Below are 19,251 nucleotides of genomic sequence, written 5' to 3'. Positions count from 1 at the left end.
AACCACAAGGGTCGCTCGCCGGTGCCTGGATTCGGCTCGGCTTCCGCTGGCACCCGGACCGAGTCAGCTTGAAGACCACACGAGGGGGACAGGTCCAAGACAGACCCTGGTCTTCAGCCCGACTGTCCTCCAGGCTGGAGGTCCGAATGAAGACCATTTGGTCCGATTCTTTGGGTGTGTGTGTGCATGTGTGTGTCCGTGGGCCCGTCTGCTAAGTAGTGAATTGTATAAGTTTTTTTGCCTGTATATACGTGCCTTTATTAATATTCGGTTTAACTCTGCTCTTGCATGCTTCCCTCATTCCCCCATTGTGAATAAATACCCCGATTGTTCAATGTTTCAGCACGTTCGTGTCTATTCCTTCATTGACTGAGCATGTTGCATGTTGGGGAATTAGAAGGCCGTTGCCGTTGTCGTTGTAATGAGACAATTGGACCGACGGTTCTCGGCGATTAAACCGCTCGGATCGCACATGGAACGGGTACACTAAAGGCGCTGTCACACCTTGACGATTTAGCCAGCATATGCCGACATGAAAAATTTGTCTAAAACGCTGGCACACGTCGAATACGTTATGGGTAAGTTTTGTATACATTAAGGGCACGCTGAAAAACACTGCCATACGTCGTAGTATGCTGGCTTTCATCGTTGTACTTTGCAGTTGTCCTCCAATTTTAGCATGCTTGAAATTTTACGACGTATGCCAGCGTATGACTCACACGTTCCGCTACGCTGGCCATAAGTTGTAGGAACGTTATGCGATCGTTGACACACATCGACACACATTACTTGTAAGTTACTCATAAGTCGAAACACATCGAGGTAATGATTATAGCGTACCCGAAACTTATTTATAACCTATGAGTAACGTGTTGTAGGCACGTAACACGATCGTTGACACACGTCAAGGCACGTTACTTGTAAGTTACTCATAAGTCGAGGTAATGCTTAGCGTACCCAAAACTTATTTCTAACCTATGAGTAATGTGCTTTGAACCTATGTGTAACGTACCTCCAACGCATATTGACGTATGCAGACGTATTTGATTGACGTCTTCCGGACGACCACAGAACTTACTGAACGTGTTTCTAATTTACAGCTACCGTATAATGGTGTATTGGCAGCATTAAAAAAAAAAAACAACAACAATAACTTCCGATATTTCGTCACGTGCTGTTACATCACGTCCGATTGCCTCTTCAGTTTGCTCATGTCTTATTCTTAGTTCCTCCTCTGTGAATATTTTCTGTTTGAGGATATTGTCACGTCGACGTCGAAACTTAAAAGCAAATGTCCGAATATATTTTAAAATTCGTGATAGACTAAATAAATAAATAAATAAAAACAACAACAACAACAACAACAACTTCAGTTATTTCGTCACGTGCCTTCACGGAGCCAAGGAGGAAAAAAATGTGCCTTGACAGAGAAAATAAGTTTCAGGTATGCGAAACATTACCTCGACGTGTTTCGACTTTTGAGTAACTTACAAGGAACTTGTGTCGACGTGTGTCAACGATCGCAAATCGTGCCTACAACTTATTCCCAGCGTAGTGGAACGTGTGAGCCATACGGCGAGTACGTCGTAAAATTTTCAGCTTGCTTGAAATTTCACGACGTACTAAACGTACCACGAAATATGACTGCATACTTCATCGTTTTTCAGCGTGCTCTTAACGTATACACAACTTACCCATAACGTATTCGACGTGTGCCAGCTTGGTTCGGCAAATTTTTCATAGGTCGGCATACACTGGCTAAATCGTCAAGGTGTGACTGCGATGTTGACACTTTCAATTTTCAGGGGGTTATGATTTAAATCGGCGTGTGGCAGGTTTTTAACAGGCTACGCCACGAGTTCGTCGGTGATAAGTGCAGCGCGCTATGCCGAAGTTAGACTATCGTTGGGCATAGGTTGTGAACGCCGACAACAGGCTAAGCATTCGTTGGTATAAGTTATCTATAAGACAACGAAACATTCTGTGCCCGTTACTAATATGTTATGCATCCGACGAACACGATATGAATACGACCAAAACTTAAAAAAAACATCAAAATTTCAGCGTATGCCAACGTTTTACATACATTTTTATACGTTGCCATTGCTGGCTAAATCGTCAAGGTGTGACAGCGCCTTAAGCGGCTCGTTCCGTATGGGAGCCGTCGACGGTGAATTTCCCCGGTACTTTGGACCACGTGGGTATCTAGGTAAATTGAAATTGGCAATCGACCCTACCCCACGTGGTCTACCGATTGGCGAACTTCGGTCCGAAAGGGACCCGTACTTTTCGGACTTTCCCGAAAAAGTACGATCTAAATTCTGGGCAATCGGTCGAGCCGACCCTACTGCTTCATCTAGCGGTCGTGTTCGCGGCCGACGCCCGGCCTCGCAACAATATTTGTGTAAAAATCTTATTCCAATATAATCATCAATTCATTGATCATTGCAAGTAAGTTACTTCAGCTGTCATTGACTATTATTGTACATAGTATTAATATTTGAGGGTTCACCAAATTCAATTTCTTACTCGAAGTGATCAGTGGAACTGCAAAATAGCCATTTTTCATGTTAAAATGGTGGCCATCTTGAAAATATGAGACAGGTCTTATATATACACCTTCAATTTTATCATTATCGGATTCCTTGACCATGAAAACATAGTAGTAGACACCAAAATTGTGGTTGTAAGTGCATTAGAAGTGAAGATAAAGCCCAAAACAGAATTTATCGAAAGTCGGTGGCGGCCATTTTGTTTTTCGCCTCGAAAAAAAATTCCTCAAGTGTGCGAGTCTGGCACCTGGCTGATTCTGATTCAGGATAGTTCAGAGATGATGAATCAGCCAAAATCTTCATAATGATGCCAAAACATGCTTTTCACATTTCCGCTGGACTATATGGAATCCAAGGCCAACTCCACTCTTGGATTACTGACTTCCTCCACTCTCGTAGACAACGTGTGACTGTCAATTGAACTCTTTCACCTCCTCTCCCTGTCAAGGCTGGAGTACCACAAGGGAGTGTTCTCGGGCCCAATATTATTCCTAATCTTCATCATGATCTCACTGACTCACTGGAAAATCCTCTCCATCTATTTGTTGATGACTCCACTCTGTGCTGTGAGATCCCTCATTCTGACAGACAGGCAGCAGTCTCTTCCCTCTCCTCAGACCTTGACAAAATCACAAACTGGTCAAACACTTGGAATGTGTCTGTGCCTGTGTCTCTCGTCTCTTTCTTTCTCTCCATCTCCATCTCCATCTCCATCTCCATCTCCATATCCCTCTCCCTCTCCCTCTCCCTCTCCCCTCCCTCTCCCCCTCTCTCCCCCCCCTCTCTCTCTCTCTCTCTCTCTCTCTCTCTCTCTCTCTCTCTCTCTCTCGACTGTACCACAAATCCTTCCATCTTCTTTCTCAACAATTCTCTAAAAAAGGTTAAGTCACTCAAACTCTTGGGTCTCACTCTCAGCCATGATCTCTCTTGAGCAAGCCAGATTTCAAAATCGGCCTCCAAAGCCAGATGCTGACTGGGCATCCTCCATCATACAAAGTTCTTCCTTGGCACACCAAAGCCCCTTTCCACCTACAAGGCTTTCATCTGTGCAAATTGGAGTACTGCTATCCACTCTGGGCTGGCTCCTCTGCCTCACATCTTGCTCAGGTTGTTGCTGTGGAAACAAAGACCTACAATATCATTGGATTCTTTTGCAATGAAGCTGAGTCTATGGCCCTATCGCTTTGCCATTGCCGACAGGTCAGTGGTCTCTCTGTCTTCTTTCGCTTCATTTCTGGACTTGCACTCTTTGCCCTCTCCGTGCTTTGTCCCCCCTCCCCCCCCCCCCCCAGGTATCTGCAGGATGCATGCGGTCCACCAGCAACCCATCCTTGTGAAACTGCCTAAATCCAGAATCACTGCCCACCTCCACTCATTTATTCCTCTTTTTTTCCTGCCTTTGGAACCACCTTCCATACACTCTGCAATCTCATTCTTGCATTCCCTCCAGGTCTTCAAGACAACTGTTCACCACCATCTCAAGTCATCCCCCATCCAAAATCATGATATTTTCTACACATGTTAAACCACCCTGCACCCATCCCAAAACTTTATGTATCCATATTGTAAACCCTTTGCGTTCTCCCTTACCCCTCGTCAATACCAGCATCCCTTGTTTGTCCATCTACTTTCTCCCTCTGCCCCTTTCTCCTACTGTTCCCTTTGTTGTGTTGTGTTCTGACTTTGTTCTTTGTCATAGCTCTTCCACAAGCTTAGGGCATGTATGTATGTATGTATGTATGTATGTATGTATGTATGTACGTATATATATATATATATATATATATATATATATATATATATATATATATATATATATATATATATATATATATATATATATATATATATACACATACATATTGGAAGAGTGTGGGAGAGAAGTGAAAAAGAGAGTGCCGGCAGGATGGAGTGGGTGGAGAATAGTTGCAGGAGTGATTTGTGACAGAAAGGTAGCTGCAAGAGTGAAGGGGAAAGTATATAAGACGGTAGTGAGACCAGCTATGTTGTATGGTTTGGAGGCGGTGGCGCTAACAAAAAGATAGGAAGCGGAGCTGGAGGTGGCAGAGTTAAAGATGCTGCGATTCTCATTGGGAGTGACGAGGATGGATAGGATAAGAAATGAGTATATTAGAGGGACAGCGCAGGTAGGACGGTTTGGAGACAAAGTGAGAGAGGCGAGATTGAGATGGTTTGGACATGTGCACAGGAGGGAAGCGGTGTATATCGGTAGAAGGATGCTGAAGATGGAGCCGTCGGGCAGGAGGAGAAGAGGAAGGCCAAATAAGAGGTTCATGGATGCGGTGAGGGCGGACATGCGGGTGGTTGGTGTGTCAATGGAAGATGTGGAGGATAGAGCGAAATGGAGACGTTTGATCCGCTGTGGCGACCCCTAACGGGAGCAAGCCGAAAGAGGAAGAATATATATATATATATATATATATATATATATATATATATATATATATATATATATATATATATATATATATATATATATATATATATATATATACAGGGTGTCCCAAAAAAAATACAACTTTTCATCTGCAAAGAGGATGGTCATAACATATATTTTAAAAAAAGATTTATGGCTGGATAGAAAGCTGAAAGGTTGAAGTTTATTGTTTCAATTTCAAAATTGCCACCAAAATTTAAATTTTGGTATAGAATCATCATTTTCTTTAAGACCACATGTTCGACGTAGGCTCCACGTTGTCCGATCACTGCCTGCAAACGCGTTGTCATGTTCTCCATCACTTTGGGAAACGTTTCCTGAGGAATGTTCTGGATTTCTCGGTGGATGTTTTCCTTCAGCTGATCAAGAGTCTGAGGCCAAGGGTTTCCATAGATCCTGTCCTTGAGATACCCCCACAAGAAGAAGTGTGGAGGAGTAAGGTCAGGGGAATATGGTGGCCACTCAATGTCTTCGTAGAGGGAGATAAAATGGCCCTCAAAATGTTGTTTGAGAAAACGCCTTGTTTCCCTGGCTGTATGGGGCGGTGCCCCATCCTGCTGGAACCACTGGGTTCTCATCTGGATCAGGTTGTTTCTCCTATGGGCCTGAGTATGTAGCTCAGGCAGATAGAATTCCTGAATCATTTCGTGATAGTTCCTCTGGTTTACCGTGCAAGTGCGTCCCTGGTCATCTTCAAAGAAGTATGGACCAATTATCCCATACCAACCAACCACCACCCACATGGTGACTTTGAGAACAGATCGAGGCACCAGTTCAGTTGATGCATTACCAGGATTTTCAGTTCCCCAGTACCGAAAGTTTTGCTTGTTTACTTCCCCGGACAAGTGAGCATGGTAATCGTCCGTCATATGAAGTTTTTTGAGGAAGTCTGCATCTTCCTCCAACTTTCCTGAGAACCAATTTGCAAAGTCTAGTCGTTTGCATTTCTGTTGATCAGTAAGCACCGTTTCCGTTTGAATTTTGTATGGAAAGGTATGAATGTCTTGGCGAAGGATCCTCTGAACGGTGCTCTTATGAATGTTTGTCTCGGCAGAAAGTCGTCGAATCGATTTTTTTTGGACTCTGAACGACCGCCTGTCTCACCATTTCCACATTTTCTTCACTACGACCTGTCCTCTTCCGACCACTGTGACCCTTGTGAAGGTCACAGATGGTTCCCACATTGGTAAACTTTGCGATGGTGCACATTATTGTCCGAAAGTTTGGTGCATGGTGCAAGTGGATACCGAAATGTCTCGAGTAAAGACGTTGCACCTGTATGACACTTTTCGTCTGGTGCCAAAGTTCAACAATTTTCGTCCGTTATTGTACGGTCAGTCTTTGGAATTTTTCTGGCACTTGCTTGGTATCAAAATAAACTTCAGGGTCTCTGCAACAAGAAATGAAGCATTAGTGACAAAATTACTGCTTTTTTAGGATCAAACGAAGCATTTTAAAAGTTGTATATTTTTTTGGGACACCAATATATATATATATATATATATATATATATATATATATATATATATATATATATATATATATATATATATATATATATATATATATATATATCTTCTTCTTCCTCTTTCGGCTGCTCCCGTGAGGGGTCGCCACAGCGGATCATCCGTATGATCCGCATAGTGATTTGGCACGTTTTACGCCGGATGCCCTTCCTGACGCAACCCTGGTCGCCTCTTACGACACAGGGATATGTTACACCTATTTTAACTGGGGTATACACCGGCCCAGTACACTGGTACTCACTTCGCCGACCTCGGAAGGATGACAGGCTGAGTCAACCCCCTGGTGTATTAATTCAGTGGCCCAACGGGGCTTGAACTCAGGACCTTATGGATCCCAAGCCGCTGCCCTAACCACTGCGCCAACACCAGGATATATATATATATATATATATATATATATATATATATATATATATATATATATACATACATATATATATATATATATATACATACATATATATATATATATATACATACATATATATATATATATATATATACATACATATATATATATATATACATACATATATATATACATACATATATATATACATACATATATATATATATATACATACATATATATATATATATACATACATATATATATATACATACATATATATATATATATATATACATACATACATACATACATATACATACATATACATACATATATATACATATATATATATACATACATATATATACATACATATATATACATACATATATATATATATATATATATATATATATATATATATATATATATATATATATATATATATATATACATACACATACCTACATACATACACACAAATTGGCATGCAACAAAATTTAACATGCCGGTCAGTCATGGTTGCCCTGCATAGCCAAATAAGGCTGTTCACATTAGACATGCGAAAAACCTAGGTGTGTGAATTTGTTTAGAGTGTCGGAGCTTCTGCCCCAGACAAAAACCACACCTGAGATTGCAAGCAGTGTAACCTAGCTGGTGTCAAGGGATATCCTAAAAGTCCAGACCTTTTGCTCTCCACAGTTTAGCCAGGAATTTGCAATTTGTTTAAGGTGCTGGCAAAAATTCTCCAACTCTTCATGAACGATATTGAGGATCTTTAACATCCACCAACTAATGCTGTCAGATCGACACATGGCTTAATGTCCATCAGAGGGACAGCACACACATTGATGCATCGCTATGCTTGCAAAACACGAAGGTAACAGTTTATAACTGGGTCAGCTTCAAATTCAGGCAAGACAGCTCTGAGCTGGGTGTGCATACCTCTCGGCTCCCATGCCAGATCACTGTTTAACATGCATTACATGTAGTACTGATGACATATGACTAAATGTTTAGATTAAAACATTATCTCAGACATACAAACCCACATATAGAGGGAACATCATGTTTTTTCAACAATTCATGCAAGGCTTTCAAGCTATTGCTGATAATCTTTTGTCTGAGCTCATGAATCTGAAATTCACCATTACACCCTGAGGATTAAACACCAAAGACTTAAGGGGAAGCACAGCTGCTTTCCAATCATGCAAAATCAAAGTCAGGGCCAATTAAGGGAACGGCTATGGCCTCTACATTTTGGGATGCCAATAAAGTATTCATGTTAGTTTCAATGGACCATGGGAGGGAGGAGGGGGAGGGAGGTGGAGGGGTAAAGGGAAATAATTGCTAAATACTTTCCTATCTTGCGGTTCATGACATAAAACCATCAAGCAGAAATTTTGCAGGAAGGGTGCCGATGCTAACTTTATGGTTCAAGACAATTCGTCCCGAAAACAGATCACATGTTCCAAGTTCTACTCTTTCTACCTCTTTTGAAGACTTCCATGAGATCATGAACTATGGAGCAACAATTACATCTGCCTTAACCATTCAACCTGGTTATTTATTTCCTTTGATGAAGGAATGATTCAGTTGAAAGAAATTAGAGTTTTATGATTATGTAAATTAAGTAGTGGGGCAATGACTCGAAGAGCAAGAGTCACTGACATGAATACATTTTGTGTTTTTCTCAAGTTCCTTGTGTCCATAATTTGACGTTCGTTGGAATTTTTGAGAGAGTAGCGAACAGCTAACCCCAACATTTTTGGAAAGCTTAAACAATACCAAAACAGAAAATCCATGTTTCACATTTTTTCAATGCATATAATGTGGTCAAATCGGTCGTTTTTGGGTAAAAACCAGTTTTTTTTTTTTAATTTCAGCTCTGAAAATTCAAAATTAATCACAAGCAAGCAACTGATGTTGCATAATTGTTAACTAGAGGACAGTTCTTAATATAGAATACATATATCTGTATTTTGAGCAATGGTTGCCATGGAAACGGCTTTCATTTTGTCAAATTACCGTTTATTTAATGTATTGCTTTCAAATCTTGAAACAAGTAACGCATGAATATAGTGATCAGTGAAATGTACTTAATGTCAAATATGAGTTTGTAGCCAATTGGCATCACTGTCTCTAATGTCACTCATCATTGCCATCGTCATCATCACTATCGTGGTCATGCCGTTCAATGTTTGAGTCCTCGTCATTCTCACACGAAGTGCTGCACATGCAAAGATCAGTGCATGTTAAGTTCTTGGCCCTGCAGGAACATCTCTGTGATGAACATTCTGTCTTGCACTGGCACCTTATCATCTCGATAATTGCCTTCGGTGCAGGGAGAATGTCTGTTGTTGTCGGTTTGAGTTGACCACTCGTGTGCTTGTGGAAGCCATTCTTTAATGGATCAAGAAATGTTTGCTAAGAAATTGCTGCTTGACCCCAAACGTATGCCTGGATATGTACCCACACGATATGCTGCCTCAGAGCACCGATTGGTGGTCACTTATCATTCTCAGCCATGTTCTTACAGAAGAGATGCCACCGAAGTTCAGGGATGCTGGAAATATTGACACCACTTGGACAATAACCTGAACAGACAAATCTTGCTGAAGTTGTGTATAGGTCCTCTGACAGTTCAGCATCCTTACAGAGCATAGCAAAGGCATCTACCATGTCGTCATCGGCCTTCAAGTAACACTGGAACCACTTTTCCTCACCATGTCGAGCGAACCGCCCAGTATTATCGGCACCTGTAAATGCGTGCAAGGCTGGCAATGCCTGGGCTCTCTCTTCACCTGGGGCCTTCCAGATTGGCTCGATTTTGACAATGCTCGATGCCATTGAGATAGATGTGTGTCTTGGCAGGAGATGATAGTTTGCTATGGCAAGAACCAGAACATCCGTATCAGGTGAGAATATCATCAGCTCACTATCTCCCGTGTATTGCTGTGATGCAGCTATTGCTTGCTGGATCATCAATGTATCGGCCTCCTCATGGTTATTTGCCTCAAATTGGAGACCTCTGTTGCTCGAAGTCCGCCAAGATGCCAAAACGACTACCACCTTTGTTGAATCGCGGTTGTATTCTAGAGTTTTCTCTGCCAAGTACTCTGTCAGATCAGCCTTGGTTTGATCATGGGACAGAAATCGACTCATCGTGATGTGTTTGATACTGATATCATCCTTGACCTGATATTGGACTGGTGCCTTTCCTTGACGTCGTTTGTCTCTGGTTGTACTCTTGAGGGAATCTTGCTTGTATGTATCAAAAACAAGAATTACATGGTCGAAGCCTCTGGTCAGACTCATCACCCTATCATTGAAACATTCACTGAGGCCCTTCACTGTCACGACCATTGCTGGTTTCTTGATCATTTTCTGGACAACTACCATTCCATCCACGACTGCAACCTTCGTGCTCGTACTGCCATCAATTACAGCATCAGCGGGTGCTGGTTCCATGTGTGCGGCATCAAGCTCATCTTCTGGTAAAGACGTTTCCTTGTTGGCAAACTTCTCCAAGTTGTGGATTAGCTTCAACTTGTTGGTGCATGACAGTAAGCTACCGTTTGGTGCAAACAGGGCCCTCGGTGTCACAGTGAATTCAAAGTTTCCAATTGCATCCTTCTGGTCGACGTCGCTGCTGGATCTGGAGAGTACCATCAGTCTACCATACAAATCCTTGGTTTCTTTTAGATCTACTGTCTTGTCCCTGATCTTGATTGCTGGTGTTCTATTGCCAGACATGTACATTCTGTGCTTCTCCTTCTTCGCTGGCGCCCATAGGCTGACATCACCATTGATCCGTTTAGCAACAAAATCTTCATAGAGATTCTATCCCGTTTCATCAATGTTCAGTATCTGTGGTACAAATTCTTCTGTCACATAAGCGTGGGTGACCACATTGAATAGCTGGTAACCCTCAACTTCAAATGGATTTTCATGACTAAGTATGGCAGCCTTGATTCGGTCAATTGCATTGTGTTCACGCTTGACGACACTTGGAGACAGGCCATGGTGTTCAGTGATTTTACTTTCCTTCAGACCAAACTGTCCCTTAAACTCGCAAGACAGGCGTGACAGTTCAGGTGCAGCCAAGAAGAATCGCTGTCTGGCATCTGCATTATTTGATATGCCAATCAGACCAGAGTGAACCTTCAGCAACCTGTTCAGATGTTCAACAGCGTGGTCTGCTCCGATCGATACAAATGGGATAGTATTCTTGGTGACCGAAATATTACCTGCTTCGAGCTCCCTCCAGGTCTCTAGCGCATACATGTCGGATATGTACCTTGGCCAGAGCCGCTTGTACTTGATTCTGTCCATGGCAAAAAATATCTTGCTGAGTTCTTCACCGGCTTGAAGATGAAGGTTTAAGTCGGCATTCCGAGATGCTGCAACAAAATGCAGAATTGCCTCTACTCCGTGGAGATAGTTCATCATGGCCTTGAACATGGCATTCTTTGAGCGGCTGGCCTCCCATTCCTGAAGTCTCTCAAACAAGTTATCATTGATGATGATTTGGAGCAGACAGTTGCTGGCTTGCTGCACTGATTCAGCTTTCAGTGCTTTGTCATGTTCTCCACAAGCAGTTTGAACTGTATCGGTTGCAACAACGCAGACTTCCTGTCAGTAAACTGTCATGAATAAATCGAGAATAAACGAAGCGAACTGAAAATGACGTCATAGTGCTGCACGTGCTTGGACGTGCGCCGCGCCACATCACGACGTCATGCCACACCTAGCAACCGTAACCTGAGACGATGGCATGGCGTCGCGACGTGGCGTCACCTATGTTCCCTGCAAGATCACACTTACAATACATCAAACTACAAAAACTTAAAATCAAACGTTTTACTACTGAAGGTGCCGAAACCTTCTGATACTGAACAACAGACACACCAATGTTTCATTGCACAGATGGCCGTTTCCATGGCAACCAACTGTTCCAATACTTGAAAATCATAATACTTATGTGTAAGTTAGTCATGGTCACTATATTTAACAATTATTTAGGCCATCCGATGGAAAATATAATTCAAAAAAATATATTAAAAAATGGCAATTCCACTCCAAAAATGCTGTTTCCATGGCAACCGACAGTGAAAATGCAACTTTTTATTATCTTATAAAATCCATTGTTAGACATTTAATAGTAATCCATCATCAGTTGGTTGTTTTGTATTGTTTCAGATTTTTTAAAATTCGAATTCAAAAAAAGCGTTTTTCACCCCAAAACGACCTTTCCAAAAGTTGACAAAAATGTGAAACATCATTTTTTTTATTTAAATCGATTTTAAACTTCTCAAAAATCTATAGGTTTGCTACTCTCCAAAAAATTCCAACCAAACTACACAAGGAACCTGACTAATTTGTAGTGAAATAAACAAACTTCATGCATGGTACCTCTCTGGGTTGTTATTTTACTGTTGGTTTATCAATGCAAGGCAAAAGCCAACTATCCAGAAGGGAGGAAATAAAACAAGTGAAAAGAGTGTACATTGTGAGAATGTGAGTTTATTCGGTACTCACATCACAAAGGTTGAAAGTGATTTCAAGGTTCTTCCAGAAAGTTTCTCCGAACTCAGGATACATTTCAAAGACTTCCATGAGATCATCACGCAAGATCTTATTAAGGTCACAGTAGGTTAAAGCACATACTTCTGCATTCGACTTTCCTGGCTTACTCTGTAGGTTCAGTGGCTCACCAAAGATGTCATTTTTTCCTAAGTGCAAAAGGTTGAAGGATCACAAAGGAAACATGAGTAACGACAGCAACAAGAGGAAAAAGTGAAAAATAAGTGCAGAGAGCGACTCACCCAAAATGGCGACCACAACATCGTCACGGAGAATCTCGATGGAGCCTCGTGAGATGAAGTACAGGGCTTTGAGAAGATCCCCAGAGTGTACAAGAGTGTCTCCGGGTGGCGCGTGTGTTGTTTTGAATTTCATCGCCAAAGCTCGCAGGCAACCCTTGCTGACGTCCTGTAAGAAATGCACGGAAACTTCAAAATGTTACATTATATATGCTGTGCAATGATAAGATGACAGTGCATAAAGCAGAAATAAACTTTTGAAGTTTGAAAAGCAAGAAGCCAAGCAGCTTCCGTAGGTATAATGTGCTCATTCCTTTTCATCCATCCATCCATCCATCCATTGGGACCATACTCTGTGCAGAGTGTTGGTGCTGCCTAAGCAGTCTCCTTGGCTATTGGCACAATCCTCGACAGGTCGCCTCTCCGACACAGGATACCAACAAGCTGGCACTCATTTTTCCGACCTCGGAAGGATGACAGGCAGAGATTCCTTTCGCAAACCTACTTTATTTAGTTTATACTCACTTGTAATATCTACGTTTCTATATGGATATATAAGTTTGTGAAATATTATACAATGGATCATTTCGAGCCATGTGATTGCAAATGGGGAAGGTGGCTTACATTTCCCACAGAAGAATGCAGAAACGCCAATAATAATGCATTCCTTGCTGGCAACTGTATCAGAAAATATCTCAATGTTCTTTTCGTTTCGATTAGTTTTGACTCAAGTGTTTGTTCAGTATGTGTGTAAATCGATCAGAGTAAGGGGCCACCAACAGAGTAAAAAACACATGCAGTAATGTTGATATTTTTGACCTCTTCCCACACTCCTTTATCAACTCTTCTTCTTTAACCCATACACACAGCATATGCACTATTACAAGCCCCCACCTCAAAATATAAATATACATTGGGACTGTGAGTTTGTCAATGCTGTGCACAGTTTACCTAAACATGCCTCAGAGTGGCTTTTATGCAGTCTATAACTTAAATTAATTCCACACATTGTCCTATCAGTTGATGTTATTGACAAAGAATGAACCTTGTAGCTCATCTTCCGACATTTAGAACATGCAAACCCATCATGTACTGGCAGGAGTGTTGAACGCAAGGCATATAAAAAGACATTGTGAACCACTACCAATCCAAAAATTAAATAATAGTCCCAAGTGGGACAGATGCTCCTCTCCTGATGGAGAGTGGTCGTAGCCAGGCTGCATCAGGTGATAAAGGGGACCTTAGGGGGTCTTAATGGTTCTAAAGGGTCGAAGGGGTCTTAAGGTTCAAAAGAGTATTAAGGCTCTAAAGGGTTCTCGGGGTGTTAAAGGGTCTTAATGGTTTAAAAGGTCTTAGGATTCTTAAGGTTCTTTGGGTTCTGAAGGGTCTTAAGGGGCATAAGGATCTTCGGGTTCTCACGGGTCTTAAGAGTCGTGGGGTCTTAGAGTTCCACTGAGTCATATAGTTCTAGAGGGTCTTTGGGTTCTAAATGTTCTGAGGGTTCGAAAGTGTCTTCAGGTTCTAAAGGTCTTTGGGCTTTTAAATGGTCTGTGGGGTCTTAATGGGTCAAAAGTTTTGAAAGGGTCTTAAAAGGAATCAAAGAGTAAAAGGACTAAAAAGGATGAAAAGGACTGTCCCCCACTCTGTCTACCCCTCCCCCACCCCCACCACAAAACCCACTTCAACCAACTCTCTGTTCTCTCCTCCCCCTTTCTTTCCCATTTTTCAAAGCAAGATGGCATTAATAACACCAAGAAGTAAAAAATTAGCGGAGATTGAATTAAATAATTATTAAGATAAAATTAAATCAAGAGGTAAAATTTAAGAGAACATCAACGACAGAATCTTGTGATATATGATTGACATAAAACAGAGATTACATTTTGAGTTTCCACCTGGATGGAAAAAAATAGAGGGCCCCATTAGTTTTTGCACATCGACGTCATGAATCATGATATCGAGTTTCAAAACGGTGGGTTGAGCCGCCTCAGAGAAGTCGGGGGAAAAATAAATATTAATTCTTGTATTTGGGAAGTGAACAAGTTTCTTTCAATCCCCACATTTCGGTTGTAGTAAAAGGACTCGGCGGCATAACAGTTAGACCGTCTGCTCTAGAGTGGCCATTCGTCTGGTTTTATGGAGGACATTCCAGTTTTCTGCTCCTTTGTCCTCTATTAATCCGAAACCAGATGCCTTTTATGTCCTCTATTTTTCCTCTTGAGTCCCCCTATCTTTTGACGCACAATTTAACTTTTTGATTGTTGGTCCTCATTGGTTAATATATTTGTCATTCAATTAATCCCGCATTTGTATTGCTCCTGCAAATGTCAACAAAGATCCGATTTGTCACCTTTCCTGATGACGTTTTAGTATACTTTTACATCATGAACTTTGATATATATATATATATATATATATATATATATATATATATATATATATATATATATATATATATATATATATATATATATATATATATATACTTGTCCAAAAATATCAGTTGTGTCGGCGTGGTTTAAAAAAAAATCTGATTTCTAACCAATCTTTTTGCTTCACAAGACAACGCTCTCGAGGACCTCTCCCTCGCAGGACGAGGAGGGAAAAGAAAAGGCTTTTACTTCTGGCAGCTCGCCATTTTACCCTCTCGCCTTATGTCTTATCTGACAGCTTGGCATTTTACACCCTTGTCTTATGTCTTATCTGGCATCTTGCCATTTTACCCTCTAGTCTTATGTCTTATCTGGCAGCTTGCCATTTTACCCTCTCCTCTTATGTCTTATCTGACAGCTTGGCATTTTACACCCTTGTCTTATGTCTTATCTGGCATCTTGCCATTTTACCCTCTAGTCTTATGTCTTATCTGGCAGCTTGCCATTTTACCCTCTAGTCTTATGTCTTATCTGGCAGCTTGCCATTTTACCCTCTCGTCTTATGTCTTATCTGACAGCTTGCCATTTTACACCCTTGTCTTATGTCTTATCTGGCATCTTGCCATTTTACCCTCTAGTCTTATGTCTTATCTGGCAGCTTGCCATTTTACCCTCTAGTCTTATGTCTTATCTGGCAGCTTGCCATTTTACCCTCTCGTCTTATGTCTTATCTGGCAGCTTGCCATTTTACCCTCTCGTCTTATGTCTTATCTGACAGCTTGGCATTTTACACCCTTGTCTTATGTCTTATCTGGCATCTTGCCATTTTACCCTCTAGTCTTATGTCTTATCTGGCAGCTTGCCATTTTACCCTCTTGTCTTATGTCTTATCTGGCAGCTTGCCATTTTACCCTCTCGTCTTATGTCTTATCTGGCAGCTTGCCATTTTACACCTCCGTCTTCTGGCAGCTTGCCATTTTACACCTCTGTCTTACGTCTTATCTGACAGCTTGGCATTTTACACCCTTGTCTTATGTCTTATCTGACAGCTCACCATTTTACCCTCTCGTCTTATGTCTTATCTGGCAGCTTGCCATTTTACCCTCTCGTCTTATGTCTTATCTGGTAGCTTGCCATTTTACCCTCTCGTCTTATGTCTTATCTGGCAGCTTGCCATTTTACACCCTCGTCTTATGTCTTATCTGGCAGCTTGCCATTTTACACCCTCGTCTTATGTCTTATCTGGCAGCTTGCCATTTTACACCCTCGTCTTATGTCTTATCTGGCAGCTTGCCATTTTACCCTCTCGTCTTATGTCTTATCTGGCAGCTTGTCATTTTACCCTCTCGTCTTATGTCTTATCTGACAGCTCACCATTTTACCCTCTCGTCTTATGTCTTATCTGGCAGCTTGCCATTTTACACCCTCGTCTTATGTCTTATCTGGCAGCTTGCCATTTTACACCTCCGTCTTATGTCTTATCTGACAGATTGCCATTTTGCACCCTCGTTTTATTTCTTGCTTGGCAGGTCGCCATTTTACACTCTCATCTTACTTCTTGCCTGGCAGTTCGCCATTTTACACCGCCATGGAAATGATTCACGGACTTGAGTTTCACGAGAGTTAAAAAGGAGTACACTGGAGATCACTGAGTCAACTGGAGTTTTGCTGGAGTTCACGGGAGTTAAACCACATTCGCAGCACTATCCTCAGTGGTGCACTTTCCTCTCTTGACAAATGGGGCTTCATACTATTCACCGTGTTGCAGTTCGCTATCCCCAGTGGGTTTTCACTCCTTTTAACCGTGGGACATGTATCATCGTATCCCTTTTATGGAGCAGTTTATTCTTGTGGACACTCGACATTTATGACATTCACGTCATCGAGTGAATCGTATTACTTCTTCGACACGTCACCAAATTGGCCCACTGGTGATATGCCGTCGTCGTTTTTCTTGCTTCTTATTGAACGTGTGACTGTATTCACACACACTCAAGCTTAAAAGCTTATGAGTCACCGCTCAGACTGGATGTGAAGTCATCAACCTTTAGCGGTGAGTAGAAGTCAATAACTATGATTTTGCTATGACGTCTTTAAGTTACGGCTATTGCTGGATCCTATGAAATGTTTGGCCTGCTGAAAATGCTGAAGCGAAAAACATTCTTCAACTCTGAATGGCCCAAAGATAATAATCATCTCCTGTATATTCTTAATTCTGTGCAGCAATGCTCATAGAGAATGGGTTTTTTTAATGATGACCACCGCTTGGAAAAAGGAGAGGAACAGACTGAAAGTGGACAGTGTGAAAGCATAGATGCAGATCTGCATGAGGTTTTCAGAAGATGCAAAGACAAGTACATTCAGAAGATGTAAATTCACTTCCTGAGGAACAAAAATCTTCTGAATAATATAATGCCAAGAAAGGATAGAAACATAAACACTCATCGATTCTGGAATTGTGAGTGCACATTCAACTTTTTGGTAGTCTATAACTGTGGGAACGAGAACGGGCACTCGAAGAGAGCATATACCTTCGCCGCCGCTACTGTTTTGTTCTTGGCATAAGAGTGTGGGGAACAGAACAAGGAGCATTTTGGTGCTGATTTCATATGAATCGGATAAGAATTGACTGCGTTATGATAAAAATACGCACATCTGCAAGGTCGTGACCCCTCTGACCTTTGATCCCCAACCGCGAGTAAGGGCAATTACGTCATTGCATCAAGTTGCATATCACAAGATTGGGCATTAAATTCTGAACATTTTGGCATTAGTTCATGGAAATTGGATAAAAATTGACCGCAATATGGTAAAAAGACGATTTTGACCTTTTCATGACCTTGACCTTGACCTTTGACCCGATTGCTCCCAAAATCTAATCAAATAGTCCTTGGCTAATAACCAATCATCCCACCAAATTTCATGCAATTCGGTTTAATACTTTTTAAGTTATGCGAATAACAAACAAATAAATAATCATTGGCATCTCCCACAAACATATATTTTGGTACTGATTATAATTGCTAGGATTTGGGACATTTTCTTTTAAAAACAAGGGTAATGACGTAATTGTGTCATGTCGCACATCACAAGATTGGGCAATGAATTCTGAACATTTTGGCATCGGTTGCATGCCAATTAGATCAAAATTGACCGCGCTATGGTAAAAATACGAATTTGACCTTTCCGTGACCTTGACCTTTGACCCGATCACTCCCAAAATCTAATCAAATGTTCCTTGGATAATAACCCATCATCCCACCAAATTTCAAGCGATTTGGTTTCATACTTTCTGAGTTATGCGAATAACACACACACACACACACACACACACACACACACACACACACACACACACACACACACACACACACACACACACACACACACACACACACACACACACACACACACACACACACACACACACACACACACACACATTAACAAACAAATAAATAAATAAATAAATACACAGCGACCAATACATAACCTTTCGCAGAATGCGAAGGTAATTATGAATTAGCACTAAATTTAGTAAAATAAATAAATATAATAGTACCACTGCACCTGCAGCTTATTGAGGCCCTGGCCTAATGCTGTAACACAAATTTGGTAGAATTCTGACTGGTATGTCTGGTGAGGAAGATTTTTGAAGGAATTTACGTGATTTTCCAAATATTTCATGAAGTCTGCCATTTTGACACATATATGGTCATGTGATCGGCATGACCTCCACAATTTAACATCACGACCATGTCCTCATGTTGAAACACAAATTTGGTAGCATTCTGATGGGTGGGTCTGGAGAAGAAGATTTTGAAAGGAATTGATGCCATTTTCCCAAAAGCTGACTAAGTCGGCCATTTTGACACACTTCTGGTCAAGTGATCCACATGACTTTCACAATATAATTAACATCCCTACCCTACCATAATCTTGCAATCCAAATTTGTTAGCATTCTGACAGGTGGGTCGACAGAAGAAGATTTTGGAAGGAATTTGCGTGACCGCCATTATGACACACTTCCGATCATGTGATCAGCATGGCCTCTGCAATTTAGCATCATGACCCTTTCCTAATGCTGTAACCCAAATTTGGTAGCATTCTGATTGGTGGGTTAAGAGAAGAAAACTTTAAAGGAATTTACGCGATTTTCCCAAAA

At 41.2% G+C, this 19,251-nt stretch overlaps 1 protein-coding gene across 4 annotated transcripts in view; it reads right to left on the bottom strand.

Annotated features, from left to right (window-relative positions):
• The window catches only part of KCNH6 (potassium voltage-gated channel subfamily H member 6), a 556,858-nt gene that overhangs the window by 57,096 nt on the left and 480,511 nt on the right, over positions 1 to 19,251 (bottom strand). For all 4 annotated transcript variants that reach the window (XM_085874776.1, XM_085874773.1, XM_085874777.1 and 1 more), the window contains exons 12-13: positions 12,717 to 12,882; positions 12,430 to 12,623 (exon numbers count right to left, since the gene is read on the bottom strand). In XM_085874776.1, the coding sequence (XP_085730902.1) occupies positions 12,430 to 12,623; positions 12,717 to 12,882 (360 nt within the window). The remainder of the gene's footprint in view (positions 1 to 12,429; positions 12,624 to 12,716; positions 12,883 to 19,251) is intronic.

This window comes from Eptatretus burgeri, chromosome 3, assembly GCF_056783735.1.
Source record: "Eptatretus burgeri isolate ZD-2024b chromosome 3, Ebu_testis_v1, whole genome shotgun sequence".
NCBI classification, from domain to species: Eukaryota; Metazoa; Chordata; class Myxini; order Myxiniformes; family Myxinidae; genus Eptatretus; species Eptatretus burgeri.
Note: the sequence above shows the minus strand (reverse complement) of the source record. Positions and strands in the feature narration are given on the sequence as shown.